Below are 19,148 nucleotides of genomic sequence, written 5' to 3'. Positions count from 1 at the left end.
AAGCAAGCTAACAAGAAAAAGCCAGTGACGGACAGCTGTGAGTTAACTGTATCTTAGTATTAGATCGGTCATTGACTTCTTTACAGATTCTGCAGCAGTGGCTACAAGGCAATACCACATCAGGACTGTGGTCAGAAAGTAAGCTTCTTGGTAAATATTCTTCAAATGAAATCCCTCTTGCAGAATGTTGGAATCAATTTGTTTTCACAGAATCACAGAATTTTCTAGGTTGGAAGAGACCTCAAGGTCATCGAGTCCAACCTCCAACCTAACGCTAACAGCCCTCCACTAAACCATATCCCTAAAACAAAACAAAACAAAAAAAAAAAAACACCTAGAAACCAACTGGTATCAAGTAAGTATTTGTGGCTATGTAGGGGTCATATAGCTGATCCATAGATGCTGTGTTCTCCCTAGCAGGTCCATCTTTATAGTACACCAGTCATTTCATTTCTCTCTGTATTGCAAGACACTCGTGAACTCGTTCTTTGTGGCATTGTGTTTTAATTGACAGTCCAGCTGCTCCTTTTCTCATGCAGTAACTTGTGTCATTGGCTCAATGGAGGCTGAAAGGTAGTTGGTATCGTTAGCATTTGGGTGACCCCCAGGCCATCTCTCTCTGGAAATACAAGTCCTGTGCAAGGACCCCACAGAAATTCCCAAGCTGGTGGCATTGGTTTTAGTGCAGGTAAATGCTGCTCTGAGCAGAAGGGGATCTAGTTCTGACTAGCTAGACATCTCCTGAAAGGGCACGGTAGATAGTGTTGAAGAAAGCTATTAATATGCATTAATGTGATAAAAAAGGTTGTGTGTTGTTTCCAGTTAGCCTTTCCCTCCCATCCAAAATGTCAAATTCCACAGTGAGAATCTGTGCAGTTACTCATCCTCATTTTGATGTCCACTTCTGCTGTATACTGTCACATACAAAAAGCATAGGCAGCAAGAAAGTGTCAGGACACTTCATCTGCTGGAATGGAAGAAGATTAATCTGGCTGTCTGCTTGTAAGCCCTGCTTGCTCAATGTCTCTGTTTACTTGTTTCTTCCATTTAGCAGCAAAGGTGCTTGTGGGCACGGAGACTTTTGTTGTCAGCTGTGAACAGATCCAGTCTGAAGTTTTTGACTGGGGCATTAAGAACACAGAGTCCTAGAGATTGAAGGGCAGAGGGGAGTGAACTCGCATCAGAATAAAAAGGATAATCATTTTAAGAGAGAACCTTTGTAAGATGCCCCTGTTCGATTCCAGAGACCAGAGCACTCTCAAGGCTTGTGTAGAATCTCCAAAACCAGTTTAATTTCTAAATAATCTTGTAGTAATGTATTTATATATCAGTGTCTTTATACAGTAAGAGCTGCCTCTTCTCACTTGAGAGCTGGAGATGGTCAAAATGCCTCTTAAATATTACACAGTAAAGGTGCAACTGAAGAGTCAAAATACTGCTATTAGTGTTTTAAAGCTTGCTCTTGCTCAGTCCTTTTTGTTCTTGTCTTCCCTTTATGCTTTTGTAGCTCAACCCGCAGTTCACCTCAATCTGTTAAGTTTGGGAATGTGTTAATTGAGAGGGAAAATGAGTCAACTGGAAATAAGAATCCACAGCTATGTACACTGTGGGGGGTATTTACACTATAATTTTTTGGGCATCTGACTTGGGAGACTAAGCTTCCTATATAGTTAGAGAGGCTTTTGCTCTGATTCATCATCTGAAAGGAGCTGAACTTAGGTGCTCTGAATCTTACATGGAGCTGCCAGTCTCTCTATCTCTGATTATATAAGGAGCTTGGGAAGAAGAGTACCTTTCTATTGTGGGTACCTTTAGATGCATAAAATTAGGCTGGTTGCATCCTGCCCTTACAGCGGGGTGCAGAGAGAATGATACCTAGAAGAGGAGCAGAAGGGATGAAATGAAAGCAGCAGGGGTGGGATAAGAAACTAATAAAGAAGGAACTTGGAGAGAAGGAAAAGCAGCAGCTGTCTTGCTTATATAGAGCATGTTCCTTTTTTTTTTGTACTTTGCTTCCAGAGGTTAAATACTGCTTGGCAGAGCGGTAGTGCCAAGTAATTCAGCCTACAGTGACAAGGAAGGTTGGACTAGATGATCTCCGGAGGTATTTTCCATCACTGAGCTTCAGGGATTTTCTGATTTGAGAGCTCAAGAGCAGAGAAATTATGCTTAGGTTCACTGTAGGTAAGAATGGAGTTTCGGTAGAAGCAGACAGTGCAGCTGCTTCTAGCTGCATGTGTTGGGATAGTTTGCTGAGCCTGTTGTAAAACCTTGTGGTGACTGTTACTGCAGAAATGGCTCTTTCAAGGTTTGTCTGAGAGAGCAGATGTTACTGGAGAATGCTTTGTTACTGCCTTGCTATGAAGATCCTTATTTTGTGCCAAGAGTCTCTCCTTTTCGCTTCCTTTTGGTAAGCTGAACCGAAAAGCCCAAAACCTTTCAATCACCTGCTTACATAGTGTACGTGTCCGTAGAAAAAGCATGGATTAGCTGCTGTATGTTAAAAGCATAATTTATAACGTTATTTGCAAGCGTAGATTACAATGAGTCCAACTTTTCCAGTCAGAGTGAGTACAGACCACTTGTCTTACAGGATATGCTTGATGAAGCCTTAGGTGTCAGGGGAATTTTGGCTAGGATCTGGAAATGTGACTGGACTGAGATTAGCACTGGTTGGGAAGATCTGCATTTACTCAAGTGTGACAGGTGTTGCCTGTGACTGGCTGCGTTTCAGGAGTTGTGGAGATGTTTTTGATATGGTGCCCTTGGTTATACTGCCCCATGAGAGGAGCTTCTGCTGCTGAAAATGTGTATGACTCTGTCCTTCCCCATCCTCCACGTGACAAAATCCTATTAAAGGGTTAAGAGGTCCCAAATGCAGAGCCCTGAAGTACTGATGACACTTGTGCCATCCTGTTAGAAGGATGATTACCATGATCGCTTCCCGGAAGAGATGAGGGATGTGACTGCACAGTGGCTGTTCCCAGCTCCCAGCCCTGGTGGAGGCACAGCTCAAACAGGAGCAGTGTGGTACTCCAACCCCTGAATTAAGCTGAAACAATTTGGAGGTTAAAGGAAACCATTTCTATGGAACAACCCTAGGCCAGAGGCTTCAAAGAAGCCAATTGTTAAGCTCAGCTAGCAGCCTCTAGTTCAGTGGTACTGGTCTATTGCTGTCGGCTTTTCAAAGAACCGGGACTTTAGGATCTTGCATCAATCCGTTTCTGACTGCAGACACTAAAACATGGAGCGTGACAGAGGTAATTTCCATCTGTTTGTTTGGAGGACAGATCTGCCCTGCAGAGGCTTCCTTCCCTGTGATGATCTAAGCGATGGGATGAGTAAATGGGTGAGTGTGAGGTTAGGTGCCTTGAGCCAAGTTGTGTGTCACATTTGCAGGGTGTGAAGTCTTGTTCTGGGCAAAGTATTAACTCAGAAAACGTTTTTGGGAGGGGGAATTGCATGTGAACCAAGGGAACATGAATTCTTATGATGACATAAATATAGATCTAAGGCCTTACATAAAGCAAGCAATACCAGAGCATGAAACTGTTGTTTCATTTCTATATGGTCTTAGTAATTCTGTTTCAGATGCTCTGCAAATGCACGTGCAGCTTTTGTGTCTGCACTTTGGAAGGGCTCAAAATTGATACAGGAAGAATCTGCTGATTAAAAACTTCAAATATAGAATGACATAAGCTTAATGTACTTCACTAATCAAAGAAGTAGTAGGTAGAAGTTTTTACTTGGTTGGTCTAGATATATCTAAGCGGGGGAAAGATTTCTGAGAGAGCACCCTTTAACAGACAAAATGAATAAAAAGATCCAGAAGCTTATGGCAGATCTAGACTTGAAACAAATGGCAGATGTTTGGTCATGGTAAAGTTGTTTTTTTTTAATTTATTTCTTAAGGTCTTGCTGTATAAAGTTTACCATCTACCTTGCAGTAATTAATTGTTAAAACAAGTAGTTTGGTTGGTTTTTTTTTCAGTACATGGGGTGTTTAAATTAGCAAAGTTGTTACCTGAGCTCAAGGGGAAGCTTATGAACATGGTACTGGTCCCACAGTTTCTGGTCTGTGCAGGAATATGAACTGGATGTCCTCGGTGGACCCAGTGAAGGAGGTCCTGCTAGCTATTTGCATCATTTCTTAAGCTGTGAGAACTGAGAATGAGAAAGCTTGTGAATAGTATTTACTGATAGAGACTGTCCTTGTCTTTCCCGTTTTGGTGGCTGGGAGCTAAAGCTTGCTTTAAGATTCAGAAAGGTGAAATGTGTAGCTTGAGGAGAGATGATGTTCTCAAAAGTGAAGAGTGCAGGCTGATTCCTTTTGTGTGCATTGTTCAAGTGATGAATTTCGAGATACCATTGTATCAGAAGGGGTAAGATCTTACTGAAGTGTTCATCATCTTGTGGGCGGTGAGGGCCCCTTGGGGACATGTCTCTTTGTGGGTGGTAAAACTCATTTAGCTTAAAAAGTATTTTCCCACAGCTCACTGCCATTTTTTAATAAAAAAAAAAAAATTAACCCCCACTTGAGAGTGGGGAAGGAAGGCAGAGAACCGGTGTGCTCTGTCATGCCAGAGTGGGGTTGTAGGTCTTCTCAGTGACCTGCTGTATTTGACTTTTATCTGTGAAGAGAATAGTCACAATTTTTGCTTGTTTTACATGGGGGGAAGCAAACCTAGAGCCAGATTTTGCTGCATCCATTATAGACTATCCTCACAGACTTTTATAGCAACCCTTGCATAAAGATGGAGGAAGCTTTTACTATGGCAACATAGTTGTATGTCATATGAGAGGTGTGATAAGGATGCTGTGTATTGATCTCTAGCTCCTTTTCCCAGGTAGATTGGATTGTATCATTGAATCTTTCTGCTTGTTTTCCTGGAGTTTTTGGTAACAGAGCAATGCATCAATCTGTTATCGTTTAGGGAATACATATCAAAGATTGTTGCTTGCTATTAGATTCTGCAGTGGTAGTTTTCCTGCAACCATAGTATCACTGCTTTGGCTTACTCTGCCACTCCTCAGCACTGCCTTTAAGTATATACAATTTCAGCTGTATCGAGCTGCTTCAACCCACCTGTTTTTGCAGCAATGGGTGGGAGAGTGTATGTAGCTGTGGCTTATGACCAATTAGATAACTTGGGAGCTGGCAGCAAGCACAGAGCTTGGCGGGGAAGGAGATCTGGTGATGTTTGTAACTGCTCATTTGTTTCCTTAGGCAAATTTGGGGGTGGGAGTGGTAGAAGTCATTCACAGAAGCCACTCAAAAGTCAAAAATGTTACCACCTTTGCTATGTCAGTAAAGATGATGGTTACAAAACTAGTTCTGAGCTTTGACCAGGAAGCAGTCGCTAAAAACAGTGCAGCTCTAGGAGGATTTGAGAGATGGAAGGTAGGCTGGAGAGGATCTAAACTGGATTTGTCAGGAAAGAAAAATGACTGCTGGTTCACATGGTGCAGTTTGAGAGCTGGGAAGGAGATTGTACAGAAGAACAAGGTCATGGTGAATATATTTCCCCTTTTCACCCTACACGTTCAAACTATGGTCCAGAGCATCTGAGGAATTCAGAGATGTAAGAACTTAATGTGTGTTTGTGTTGTGAGAGGAAAGAGAGGAGCACACAAAGGTGTGCTGACACGTGACAAGGATTGAAAATTGGCACAAAAGAAACGAGGACAAAATCGTTGGGGCAGGTGGAAAGCTGAGAAAGATTGGCAAGATTCTTCTGTATGTGATGGGAGGAATTGCAAAAGGGGACTGGAAGGATGGAAGAAGTAATGTCATTCTGTAATTTTCTCATAAGCAATTGAGATTCTGCGCAGAGGGAAATGGAGGCTGGAGGAGGGGAGGGATTGAGGAATGAGTCAAAGGTGGTGACAAGGCAGCTGGGATTGCAGGCGTGGGTTTCTGTTAAAATGGAGAAGCACTCTTCCTTCTTTCAAACAATTGTTCGTATTAGCATTCCTGGTGTGGGCACGCATGCACCCATCCATGTGATACGTGTCTCCTCGAGTGCTGCACACAGGTTGTTGAAGTACTCATGACAGAGACCAGCCAAGTCAGACCTGTGTCTTCCCCGGGTTGCCATAGTAGAAGAGAAAAGTGTATTGTGAATGCTGTTAGTCTGGTGGCAGGGTTTTTGTTAGTTATCTTGCAGTACATGGTGAAATGGGAATTGGTGTCGGGGTTGGTCAGGCTGAAATCTGGTGAGGAGCATGACTGCGAGGAAGGAGGCAAAATAAAAACCAGCTCTCGTTCGGACAGTGAAAAGGGTGAAGGGAATAAATATTTTGACAGAGCAGAAGCGAAATAAGAGTGCTGTGGGTAGCTGTGTAACTGATGGTGCTTGTAGACTTGAAATCATAGCAAGACAGAGAAGAGTTAACAGAAACACTGGAAGACATGAAATTGTGGAGCGGAGGGATTCAGTAAGAGAAAATTGAGAGAACAGTCCTGTAGGGCTCACAGAATGAAGAGACTTGCAAGGATGTTGATGGAAGGAAGGGTGTAGATAAGGGACTTGATTGGGTCCTCTGTGCAGAAGGCACGGAGGTGATGTGAGGAGAGATTGATGTTCAAGGGGCATCCTCCATCTTCTTCTGGCCCAGCTTGGCCACTGAGATTGCATGGGAGACCCCTCATTTGGTAGGTGCATGGGTTTCTCTTGACACAGGGAGGAGTGAAAGCTGAAGGCAAAGCTGTGTCATTACTTCTCAGCTTGCAAAGAATCTAGCTCTAACTGGGAATGTCAGTATCTTCCTGCATAGGCAAGGTGAGTTCAAATAAGATTTTTTTTTTTATTATTTAATTTGTGGCACCAAGGAGCTGCTGCCAGCCTAGCCCCCTCAGCAGGAAGCCCTGTGGTGCAGGGTGTCAGCCCTCATGGTCCTAGCCATAGACAGTGCAGCAGCAGTGTTGCCCGAGAAGCAGGCTGTATCGGTGTTCTGGTTCTCACTGGAATGAAAAATTCCTGTTGATAGCTAGCTAACAACCTCCCTTCTGCCACCAGATTCTTTTGTTTCAAGGCTCTTGCTTTTGAGTGTATGCAGACGCTCCGTAATGTCTTTGCCTTAGGTGCCTGCATTAAATGCAGGGCACCTGCCCGCAGTGCCCTTTCCAGCAGGCTGACGGCGCAGAGCTGTGAGGAAATCAGTCTCACCATCTTTGTGATTTAGTGAGCTACTGCCTACCTTCTGCTGTCCCTCTGACCCCTGAGGCCCAATAAAGTTGTCTTTGTAGGACCGTACCGTTACACGGAGTCCTAGGACTGAGAGGCTGACCTGGAGTGCTCCTCATCGTCTAGGCTGTGCCAGTGCTGATGCTCTGTACTGGTAGGAGCTGGACCTCTGGCTCTGCTGCTGTGAGCCTCTCACCACAGTTTTTTTTAGCTCATGACCTCTGTCTCCAATAAAGCATGGCTTGCGCTAAATTGTGTATAATATAAAATTTTACAACAAGCCAGTAAATTTCAATTGCCCCATTTTCACTGCCTGAATTTCCTTCTGCTCTCGCTTTAAAAAGTGTCAGAGTAGCTGTGGTGATTACACTGGATAGCAGTTTCTTGGACAGGTCTGCTTGTGTCCTCTGAAAGTATTAGGAACTAATTCTAGTTGGATTAAGGTCAAGTCTGCCCCAGAAAGAAATAAAACCTATCTGCAGTATCCATCCATTGTGCAGCCCTGGGCCTGCATGCTGCGGTGTACTTCTGCCTTGAGCTTAGGTCTTGGTTTTTCTCTTTGTGGCTTTGAGTTTGATTCCTAATTCTCCTTAAAATAATGGGATAAAGTGTCAGTCTCTTTTGATCTTGTAGTTGCTTTTGTAATTGCAGTGGATTGGACCTGTCTGGGTTGCGCTCAGCTGTGGCACTGATTTACAGAAGTCACTGCAAGGTTGTGAACTCAGCTGAACTCCTAGATCCTTCTGGGAGCTGGAGTGATGCTGAGTCACTTTGTTTTCCGTGTTGTGCCATTACTGTCGTGTAACTGTCCAGTAGCACGTGGACCAGTGTGCTTTGTCGGTCCTGCTCAGGGATCTTGATTGCTCCTTGAACATCAATCTCTGCAGGGATTGCTGTTTTCACTGGGATGCTGGAACCTCCTTTGTGCATCGAATCTCATGGAAATAAGGAAGGAGTCTCATTTCCACTGCTGTCACCTAGATCATCCCAAACCACCCTCAAGAACTTCCTTCATCAGAAAGTATTCAAAACATTACAAGAGCCAAATACTTTGTTTACTGTAGGTTACTTTTACCTTGTTCTTTCCCAGCTGGAGCAATGTGGTCTCCTCAGTGCGTTCTTCCAGGTTGGATTTCCTCCTTTCTAACTCACTGTGCTTTAATTTTAAACTGCCTTCCCATTAGTTTGACTTTTCTTAGGTTTTACATTTTCTCAGTTTGCTCATTTTCTGCTTTTCTTAGTTGTCTCCCTGTTCACCACTTTACTCAGAAAGCAGTTAGCTCGCCTGCTTGCTTTCCAGTTCTGTCCTGCCTTCTCATCAGATGGGGATACCTCGCAAATTGCTCCATTAGTGATGTCTCTTCAGCTTTGTATTCCCAAAGCAAGGCTAGTGCCTGTTTTGTTTGCAGACACAGTGACTGTACAGGACCCACCAGTCTGAATGGAGGCCTTTAATGAGCACAGCTCAGTTCTTAAAATACGTTTCTTAAATGCCACCTGTCAGCAATTCATTTCCCCTAAGACACTTTGTTAGTTTATTATATGGAGTTTGTTTAAGTTGTCAGGACCTGCATTCTTATTAATGGAGCTGCGTTCTTCTCCAAGGACACGTGTTTTCATCTTAAGCTCCCTCTGTGAGTACACATTCAGAACAGGCAAGCGTTTCCTCAGCAGACCTATCCTGGTCACAGGATATTATGACTGTGAAATGTAATCAACCACTGAGCATGTTTAGCGTACTGCCTGGTATTGTGATGGTAGCTCTGGTCGTGTCGCCGAGCTGATGCAGCACTTTCATTGTAGGTTTGGGTGCTCAGGGTTTATGCGGTAATACTGCTAGTCCTGAAATGTGTTTAAAGATAGTAAGAGTCTTTGCAAGACTTCATCCATTCACTGACGAGTGCAAGGCTTTGAATGTGTTTCTGTGCTCGGAGCTTTTATTGCTACTGCATGCTGCTATTCCCACAATGAAAAGTGGCTCCAGCGTGGAAGCTTTGTGCTGTGCTGATATACAGTTAAATCTTGGGAATTTGGACCCTTCTGTGGAACATAATGCCTTGTGGATTAGTGAAAGTTTGTGTTATTACAATGGGGTGGTTGATAAGGCACTTATGTGCTCTGTGAGGGTACCGCTGAGTTTTTTTCCACTGCGGCTGAGTGTTTTGGCATAAGCCACGAATGCATTTGAAGCTGTGCTAGGCACATGTTCTTGCAGTAAGAGCTGCAGAGGCGGTAGCAGACATTTGGTTTGCTGATTTGTTTGCATTAATAGGATTTCACAAAGTTAAAATGCACACTCACAAGGAAAAAGGCTATTCTCTGTGAGAAGCATTTAACTCGATATTTTTACGTCGGTTCTGCATCTATCTGTTGGCACAGCTACATTGCTTAGCTGGGAGTGCTGTTGTAACAGTATTTGAGGCTGCGCTCAGGAGAGGAGCTTCGTAGAGTGAACTGGAAGTGTGGCCACATAAATCTATCAGGTATGGAGCCAGCGATGAAGTATAACCCGTGTGGGGTATGAGAGAAAGCTGGCAGGTGTGTCAGTCCCTACAAGAAAATCTTAAGAAATCGGAGGAGCTCTGAATTAGCTAAACCCATATAGAGCAATTCTGGTAAGGCTGGGTTAGCCTGACACTGCTCTAGCCTCTGTCAGACAAGTGAACCTAACATCAAGCGATATGTGAGGCCTCGGCCCAAGCAGCGCTTCAGTCACCCAGCACTATGAGCTCACGTGGGCTCCTGTGCTTGGAGAGCCATCCAGGAAAGCAACAGGCTCTTTCCAGCAGAGCTTCGTGGGGAATTTTGGCCTTGTGTTCTCCAAAAATGTAGCAAAATGCAAGGGAAACTCTGGAGACCCATGAGCTTAGAGCCTGGTGGCAGCTCCGGCCTGCACAGAGCCCCGCTCCTTGGCGGAAGGCTGCCCCTTTGTTTGGTCTCCGCGAGGCTCTCCATCCGAGGCAATTAGGATTAGCAGTCACATTTCATGCTCTGAAAAGTCAGAAAGGGAAAGAAAAGGGAGCCTTACAAAAAAGACTTGCCTGCCAGGCACAGATTTCGCTCTGTTTTTGTGCAGAGAATAAACACAGATGTGAAGGTTAAAAAGCAGGCTTCCAACAGCCCTTAATGAAGGGCTTGGAAACGATGCGAGGGACTTGGCGATGGAGGAGAGTGGAGGCAGTGCACGGGGCAGAGTTGGCAGAGGGAGGAGCCGGGGTGACACACGGCACAGATTAGCTCCTGAGACCTTGCTGGCTCACCTTCAGAGGGATTTCAGGAAATTCAGCCTCTGGCAGGAGAGATGTGGCATTTTGGCTCCCAGAGCTCTACCTACTGTTTGAGGAAATGGAGAAGGGAGGAGAGCTGTAAACATGCCCTTGTGCATGGGCCCAAACAGGTGAAGGAAGACAATACACATCGCTTTGAAGGTTGCAGATTTCCACTTTGTTTTGCCTTTTTGTCTAGCAGTGTGTCCTGGCCTCACTGGGAAGCGTAAACCCCTTTCACCAACCCTTTACTCGGTGTTTTTTTTATTAGGGCTTCTTCACACATACAGACAAAACCATCTAAAATGCTGAAAATATGCAGACATGGTTGAAACAAACATTAGATGAAATAAAGTGCAGATTGGAATGTATTTTTAGTGCTTGAATATTTTCCCTAAAAGCCTGTGCTGTAGGAAACACGTTTTGCTGCTTGAATCATATGGTAATATGAGGCATGCTTTTGACACATGCTGCTGTCACATGGAAACACAGAAATGGTCTCAAAACAAGCAACACTGTGTACAGATGCTTCTTTTAATGGCTCCAGCAGCTTGCTGATTGGAAGACTCTAGCCTTGACTCTTATTCCCAGCAAGGGGCCCAAATGGAGGAAAGAAAAAAAGAAAAGGGGGAAAGCTTACATGCCCACCCACTTCTTAAACAACTTGTGATGGCTGTCGCTGACAGTAGCAGATGTTTGTTTCGGTTTCCATAACCTTTTACTGTCAAGCTCTTTTAATGATGCAGCATCTCTATTTGCAGGAAGATTTCACTTGACATTCTAGCCTGCTGACATTTGTTTCCACCTGCATGTTTTGTGGAGTACCTCCGTCTCCTTAGGAATGGGTTGAAGTACTGGAATTTCAGGCGTTTAGGGAATGCCATGAAACAAGGGGGGTTGCTCTTAAAAATACACATATGCATGTGTGCTGTTAATGTAAAGCAACTCACATAGTAGAACCTTCCTATAGGAATTCCTCTCCACTGCAGCTAAAAGCATCATAAATGACAAATAAGAAAGACAAGCACTATAGAGTCCCTCTTCACAAAAGTTTTCTCATAAAGAAGAAAATTGCACTTAGAAGCTTTGAGCTGTACAAATGTAAGACTGGCAAGCAAGATTTAATGTGTCTGTTCTCTGTTGAATTGTACCAACTACCCTGCAAGAACAAACTTTTAAACTGTTCAAATGAAATATCTTCTGAAGCAGTGAATCTACACAAACTAAATAATGACGTATCAGTAACAAGGTACAACTATTGCTTTGGGTTCTGTTGCCAAACTCAGTCTCAACGTCTCATTCATCTCTTCTCCTTTCTAGAAGCTGTTGAGCAATCATCTTGCTCTCCACTCATCATTAAGGTGAGGCTTGAGTAAGATGCTTGTATGCTCACAATTCAGATGATATTTCTCATTACCTAGATTTTTCTTGATGGCAGGAGAGTTTCTATTTGCAAGAATGATAAGTGTGCAAAAATTGCTTTAAATCCTGACTGACTTTTATTGTGGCGAGGCTGTATTTGAGGTGATGATCAGGAGTGATTTAGGAAGTAGAAAGAAATAATTCCTTTAGATTTTTTTAATTATTTTATTTTTTAACAGTGTATGTCTGATATTAAATGGCTACAGAAAGTTTTTAGCACATAGGAGACTGACACCATGATCTATCACCAACAGTAGCTCAGGGTGTGGAGGTGTAGTTATAGGAAGGAAGTGAAACTGCTTGTTTGTTATCGGTTGCCCTGAGGAGGATGAGTGCTTCCTAAGCAGTGACCTTGGCTTGCTCCAATGTTTATATTCAAAGGCTATGATAAGATACCTTATTTATCACCCTGGAGGGTACAGGGCTTTTCCTGGTCTGAGAAAATCTATGTGAATATTGTTGGCTGAGCTCTTGGTGTTTCTGGAAACTCACCATACTCTTTCATAATTGGTTTTCCAGCTTTCATGTGTAGCAGAGTGGCATGAGCAGGGACATCTCTGTGGGGTGAACAACAGGAGAAAAGAGCGAGTTCTCTTTAGTGAAGAGAAAATTATCAGCTTGATTGATGAAGTGCAAACAATTTGGACAAGAAGGGAATGCATTTGAAAATGACCTTAATATTGTCTAGTTCCCCTGAGGGACAACTAGATCCTACAGTCAAAGACAGACACTTTCCTTATGCGTTTCTGTATCAGTTGTTGCATGATCAGACAGGAACGTCTCTGATGCCGGGATGTCAAGGAGCCACCGTGAGTGTACCAGGGATAGAAGCTTTGGCAGGGCATCTGTTCATTTACTCTTTGTGTTCCTTGCAAATAAACTGATTTCTTTTTCAAGTCTGAAACTTGTGACAGGAAAATTCTTTCCCGTGTCATGCTTGCATTGTTCACAATATGAATGAAGCCCTGGGGCACTTGACTGAGGACATTCATCTTTGCTACCTGCAGCTGAGGCCTGCTCGCATTTCCATCCATGATTAGGGCTGTGGAACTGGGCAGGCTAAGTGTTGCCCTTTTTAGAAGAAAATTTTGCAATAAGAATGAATGGACCACTGCATTTCTTATTTTATACATCTGTGGTAAAGAAAAAATAATAGCTTTTTGAAGGGTTTAGCCTTCGGAGAGCTTAGACCTCTCTGGGGCTTTCTCAGTTAGCGTCACTGAATCCAGGATCCCTTCAGCGTTTAGCAGATGCTGAGCTACCCTCAGTAACATTTTGTGCATCCATTCTTGAAAATAATTTTGCCGGCTTGCTATTTAAAGCTTGCTGGTAAGTTGAAATGGTCTCTTCAAATGGCTACTTAGCAAAACGAATCCTTGAAAATTCTAGGCTGCTACGCATGCTGTTTATACAACGTTAGCACAGTAATAGATGGTTAGCTCTACCACTTCAAAGGCAACATCTTCATGGTAGCCCAGAATAAAGATTTGCCGTGACTTGTCAAAATCATGGTCGGGATTGAATATATTTACTGTGATCAAAGGTAGTCCCCAAAGCCAGGCTGCGGCGTAGAATAAGGTCAGAGATGTGCAAGAAGCTGCTACAACTCCAACTAGTTGATGAGGATCCAGTGATCAGTAGTCATATTGCAGCTGAATTCAAATTGCTTCCAAATTGGTTGAGGAAATCCAATATATTCTTGCAGCAAAGAGCTTTATCTTTGGTTTATCAAATAAGCTTGTCCTGTGTCTTGGGCTTCCTGGAGGCTGGTTTATAGTAAATCTAGGACCAGTAAATGTAAAACTCGCCATCTGTGACAGATCCCTTCTGCAAGTGTTGAATAACCTCAGCATCATTAGCTACAGTTACAAATGGGCACATAAAGAGGTAATTACTTCTCAAAGGTACTCATGCTTAAAGATGCAAGTACTGATCTAGGGGGAGTTTTATACCAGGGCCTAATCACTGTCTCAAATTGAGTCACAAATTAGCTCAGGGACTTTGCCAACTTCCTCAAAGGCGTCTGCCTTATCTTTAAGCATCTTAATAAATTTTTCTCTGACTGTGAGGGAATCTGCCAGACAGTAAAAACTTGAGGTAAAGATCTAGTCTGGGGAAAAAAATAAAATAAACTCCACTTTCTGTTAAGTTTATGGCAGAGAAATTTTCGTAATGTGTAGATGGTCCACATTCTTGAAACTTGTACCCCAGAGCCTCTGTGTAGTTGTCAAGTATTAGCTCATTTTCTGAGAATGATAGGAGTAGTCTGGAAGTGTCCTGCTCTTCACCAGAAGAGTACCGTGGAAAGTGGGTTTGCACCTCTCTTTTTTTTCCCCTTTCAGTCTAAACTCAGAGATTGGCTTGATTCATAAATGAGCAATAGCTGACTGACAAAGGTTTATTTTCCACATGCCAAGATGAGTTGGACCCTCTGAGGGGATTGAGACTGACGGATAAATAACTGTCACGTGTAGGTGGCCTGTAAGAAAAGATTTTTGGTGGTTTTTTTTGTTGTTTTTTTTTTTTTTTGAGTCTTTGTTAAGACTTTTTCCCCCCACTCTTTAAACTCTCCTGTCATGTGCTGAGTGGGGGTGGGTGGAGATCAGGGCGGTGGGGGGAGAAGGGGGTGCTGCTGAAAGCATTTCTCTTCATTTCTGCCATCACCCAGTGTTTATTACGCAGTGATAGACAGACGCAGGAAAGCTGCCAATCAAACCTACGTTCACTGCATTTCAATTGGCCTTCGCTTTGGCTTTCAGCATTTTGAAATCTACATCTCCTCTTCGGAAAAAGGTCGTTCTGTTCATGGCGATGACAAGCCCGAGACCCTCGGGTACCCACTGCAGTCACTTGTGATCCCATCAAACAGTGGAGGATCCAAGGAGCAGGACAGACTGTCAGGGGCTTGGTGAGAGCTGTTGCTTATAAGAGCTGATCTCCTGCTGCCCAGATTTAAGAAGCTGGGGTGTGATTTTTGCCTCTAGTAAGTTACACTAGGTCTTAAGAGGCAACAGCACTTCCTTATGCTCTCGCCCAGACTGAAATCCTGACTGGGCAAAGCATCTGAGAACAAGTCCTGGAGCTGCACAGTGAGCAGAAGCTCTGTAAGTGAGGGTTTGAACACTTCCATGAAGTTTTTCTCCTGTGGTCTCAAGTTGTCCCTATCAACCAGTGGAAAAAGCAAACAAAAAAGGTTAAGATAGCGTAATTGTGTACTGTGGTTTATTTTCTTGCCTAAATTAAATGTCTCAAATGTTTGCATGCTTTTAATTGTCTCTACTGTAGGACAGTGCGTGCATGCATGTGGGAGGCTTCTGGCAGGATTTGTGATACGATACAAATGTTATTCCCTCTTGTTGTATGTAACTAGATATAATTTAATAATTACAGTTCTCAATTACACAATTAGTGTAAGTGGAGGTAATTACTTAAAACATGTAGATCATCGAACTGCCATTTGTGTCGGGCTCAATGGTTTGGATCCTTTGAGAAATGGACCAAATCCTTTTGAACCTGCAATTTTCCCTCTGTGAACCTTGTTCCCTCCTCCTCCTTGATAAAGGTGTTTGTTCCTTGAAGCACTAGCATTAGTTGGTGGCTTTTGCTGGCTCTGGAATCTGTGCAGTCTTGCCCTCTAGATGGGGAGAGGAGCTGCTGCTTTCCTCTGGTAGCTTCTCGTGTAGGACGAGGATGCCTTGGGAGGTGCAAGGGGGTGAGGTTCAGCTGAATGCCCTGACTCACCTGAAGGTTTTAGGGGAAGGGAAGACCATAATCTCTACAGGAAAACTTCAAAAAACATTTCCCAACAGCTTTTTGATAGTACTTGTGCGACATTTGTAGAAGCCAGATGACTTGCTGTTTGTGGAGCAGTGGGTGATGTTGCTAGGCTTCTGTGATGCAGCGGGACTGCAAGATTACTCTCCGAAGGATATGTTATTCTCCAGTTCGTATGTTACCGGCTATGCCTACAAAGATTGTCATCATTGCAAAACAGGTGATGACCTTGTGATGCTGGTCTGGCGAAAGAAGATGAGTATTGTGCAATTATGTGCCCTGAGCAGTTCTTCCATTGCCTGTCTTGGCAGTGTAATTCCTTGCCTTAGTCCTGTGAGGCTGTTGTTACCCAGTCAGTGATGCTAGGTACTGTTTGTATGCAGCAGGTCCCCGTGCCCAAAATTAGCACAGGGCCTAGTTTTTTGTTCTCCATCTGGTGGTTAGAGACAACACAGCAAGAGCTGCCCTTGTGTACCAGCCCTGAGCTTGTAATGAGGAGACTTTTAAAGCCGAAGGAACACGAAATTTAATTGTCCTTCTTCCACTTCTGGTTGCAAAATGTAATTTCATTAATGCATTGAGTCTGCTTTCTCCAGCGCGTCTCTTTTGTTCAGAGGAGCCTTTTGTTTGGGGGGATATGGAGAACGAGGCCTTGGGCGTATGCGAGGGCAAAGGAAATATTCTTGCTTTTGCTCTCGCAGTGATACGTGAGCATCTGTCAGGGGCAGATACAGAGGCTGAGCAGATGCACAATGGAGGTCTGTCAGTCGCTGCAGGCCTGGCACAGCTGAATACACAGCATAAAGCTGCCTGCTCAGAAATCTGGCTCTTGGTGCACTTCTGAGCTTTCTCCAAAACCAAAAATCAGGACTTGAGACAGTTCATCTATGAAAAGAGGACTAGCAGGAGCCTTCTTGGTGTCTTTATCAGCGCTGGTCTAGGATTTACTTCCCAAATGGGCCCTGATCCCCTTGTTCTCTACTCTGCAGAGAAAACGTGTGTATCTGTGTATTTTCAGGCCGTTTTTGTTTTACAGCCCTGAGTGTTCTGCTTGGATTTGATGAAGAAAGTAAAAATCCAGCCACCCTGGTCTCCTCATCTTCCTCCGCATCAGTGTGGTTTCCCAGCAGTTCGCCAGCTTTTAGCGCTCTGCACAGGCAGTTTTCCTGCTGGGTGCAGTAACACAACTGTCCCAGCACTGCTCTTCCACTGATGGAGCAGCAAAGTCCTGAGGCAGTCCTTCTGGGAGAACCAAGCCACTGACTCCTCTGCGTGCTTCCTATCGGAGACAGTGTAGAGATGCCTACATCCAGCCTGCTGAACCCTGGAGGCTGTGCTTTTACCCATTTGTGTATGGGGACAATCTTGTTTTGCTCTCCCTTACCAAATTCTCTTACCATGAGTGTCTCTGGGTGTCAGCGTGTGTATGTAGCACAAGGACTGCATGCATCTGAAGGCCTTAGAGACCAGAAATAGCAGTAGGTTTTTGACTCCAGTACTATAAAGGGAGAACTGTTTCTTTTCTCCACTTGTCTCCATAGGGATTGCATTTAATGCCTCGGGGCTTTCTTCATGTATTTCTTCACTGAGTTAGCAGTGGCAGTTCCTTTCTGCCTGGAAAATTGTTCTTTGTGTGCTATTTCTGAATCATTCTGCTTAGCCGTGTGCGTTGGGCTGCTGCCCAAATCCTAGGGTGGTTAGCAAGGGGCATGTCGTTTGCCTGGAGTCAGGGCAGTCCCTGCCTGTAGTAACTTGGGCCACCCAGAACAGGAAAGGCAGGAGAATCCCAAGGCCAGCTCTTACTTCTGCCTGGTGAGGAGGACCTAACCACCATCCTGCTTATGCAAATAATGAACAATTTTTCTGTGCTTTCCCCGAATAAATGGATTACCAAAGCCCACAGCCTGCATTTGTGCTGTTCTTATGCAATTTCAGAGGGCCCAAAAAGGAGCACCTGTATCAGGGATGTAGGTTAGGCTCTCTAGTGGACTCTAATTTTACCTTCATTTCAGGTAGAGTTGCTAATACTCAGTTATAATCCTCACTGTGTGGCAAGTACTGCATCCGTCTGAGTGGAGTTCACATCAGTAGCAAGGAGTATGTCCACAAGTGTGTGTTATTTGACAGGGCAACAATTTTGTCCTTCATAGCTGTACTAGAAAATTTTAGGTCTGTGAAAATACACCTTTCTAGCACTGGTAAATGGTATGTGCTTGGATCAAATGAATCTGATTAAGATTTCTACCTTGTGAACCTGGGCAAATATCACTTATCAACCTCTTTTCCTTTCAGAAATATGTTGCAAGGAAGTGCGTTCCTATTAATTTCCTGTGCTTTGTGGATTATTTAGGTGTTGCCATTTCTGTAAATAAGGTTTCTTTAAGAATCTAGAGTTTTATTACTTGGATTTTGAAAAGCTTTTTTATGGTTTTGTCACCCGAGCTGTTTTCTGGATGATCTCTTGGGGGTTAAATTGATAATTATTTCTACCTCTTCTGTAGGTGCTGTGATTGGGGATGGACAGTCAGCTGTGGCCAGCAACATTGCCAACACAACCTACCGGCTCCAGTGGTGGGACTTCACAAAGTTTGACCTGCCTGAAATCAGCAATGGTAAGTTGGAAAGGACGCTTACTTCCTTTTAAGTCTGTGCTAACTAGAGCTGCCGTAATCTGTACGATTTTTGGAAGGTAGCTATATATTGCAGGGCTTGGATTATTTGTCTTGTATTGGAAACTGTAAAATGCTTAGCTGTTTGTGAAAAGTAATATTGACAAAATGTGTTCAGATCTGTTACTGCCTTGTTCATCTTACATATTCTTACTATCAGCAAATCCTTGTGTAAGTCGGGCTTTTCTGTTAGTAATGTCATGAGAATATATAATCCTTGTATAAAAATTCTGTGTCCCATCCTCTCATTCCTTTGCCAAGTTTCTAGAGGGATTACTGATTGGCATATTTATTGTCTTTATACCTTGGCATTAGAACCTGCTAATAAATTGGGTCTGGATCTTTCAAGTTAGACACACTGCTGTGATTTAAAATGCTGCAATGTGTTTTGATAATTGGGGTCCTGGTCTATTGCTTTACCACCGTGTTGTAAGCTTCTAGGCATTTGCAAAAGCAATAATTTGTTTTATATCTCATGTGGAAGGCACTTTTGGGTCAAGAATGAGCAGTATTACTGTAGAGGTGGTGGTTATGATTGTATTTTTCCTTTCCCTTGCCTTAGTGAAATTAGACCATAGTTTTACAGGTGTTCTGTACTGGCATAAGCTAGCTATTGCACTGGAAGAGGCTTGTTATGCTGGTGCAAGAATATTTGATGCTTGTAGTTGGCTGATCAAGAAATGACATTTGGGGGAGATTGAAAACTAAAATTACTAAAAAGACTATTTTTAACCCAGAATGGTATCCTGATATAGCTTGCTGCACAGATGCAGGAATGTTTGTGGCAGCCTGAGATGAAGAAATAAGATAGAAGATAGGTAGGAATGTTT

General features: G+C 43.5%; 1 protein-coding gene across 4 annotated transcripts in view; it reads left to right on the top strand.

Moving 5' to 3' along the window:
• Positions 1 to 19,148, top strand: part of AMBRA1 (autophagy and beclin 1 regulator 1) — a 128,509-nt gene that overhangs the window by 58,511 nt on the left and 50,850 nt on the right. For all 4 annotated transcript variants that reach the window (XM_084520946.1, XM_084520945.1, XM_084520944.1 and 1 more), the window contains one exon: positions 18,151 to 18,261. In XM_084520946.1, coding sequence (XP_084377072.1) covers positions 18,151 to 18,261 — 111 coding nt within the window. The remainder of the gene's footprint in view (positions 1 to 18,150; positions 18,262 to 19,148) is intronic.

The sequence above is a fragment of the Aythya ferina genome (assembly GCF_964211825.1).
Source record: "Aythya ferina genome assembly, chromosome: 5".
In the NCBI taxonomy this organism is placed as follows: domain Eukaryota; kingdom Metazoa; phylum Chordata; class Aves; order Anseriformes; family Anatidae; genus Aythya; species Aythya ferina.
This window is presented reverse-complemented; position numbering and strand designations above follow the sequence as displayed.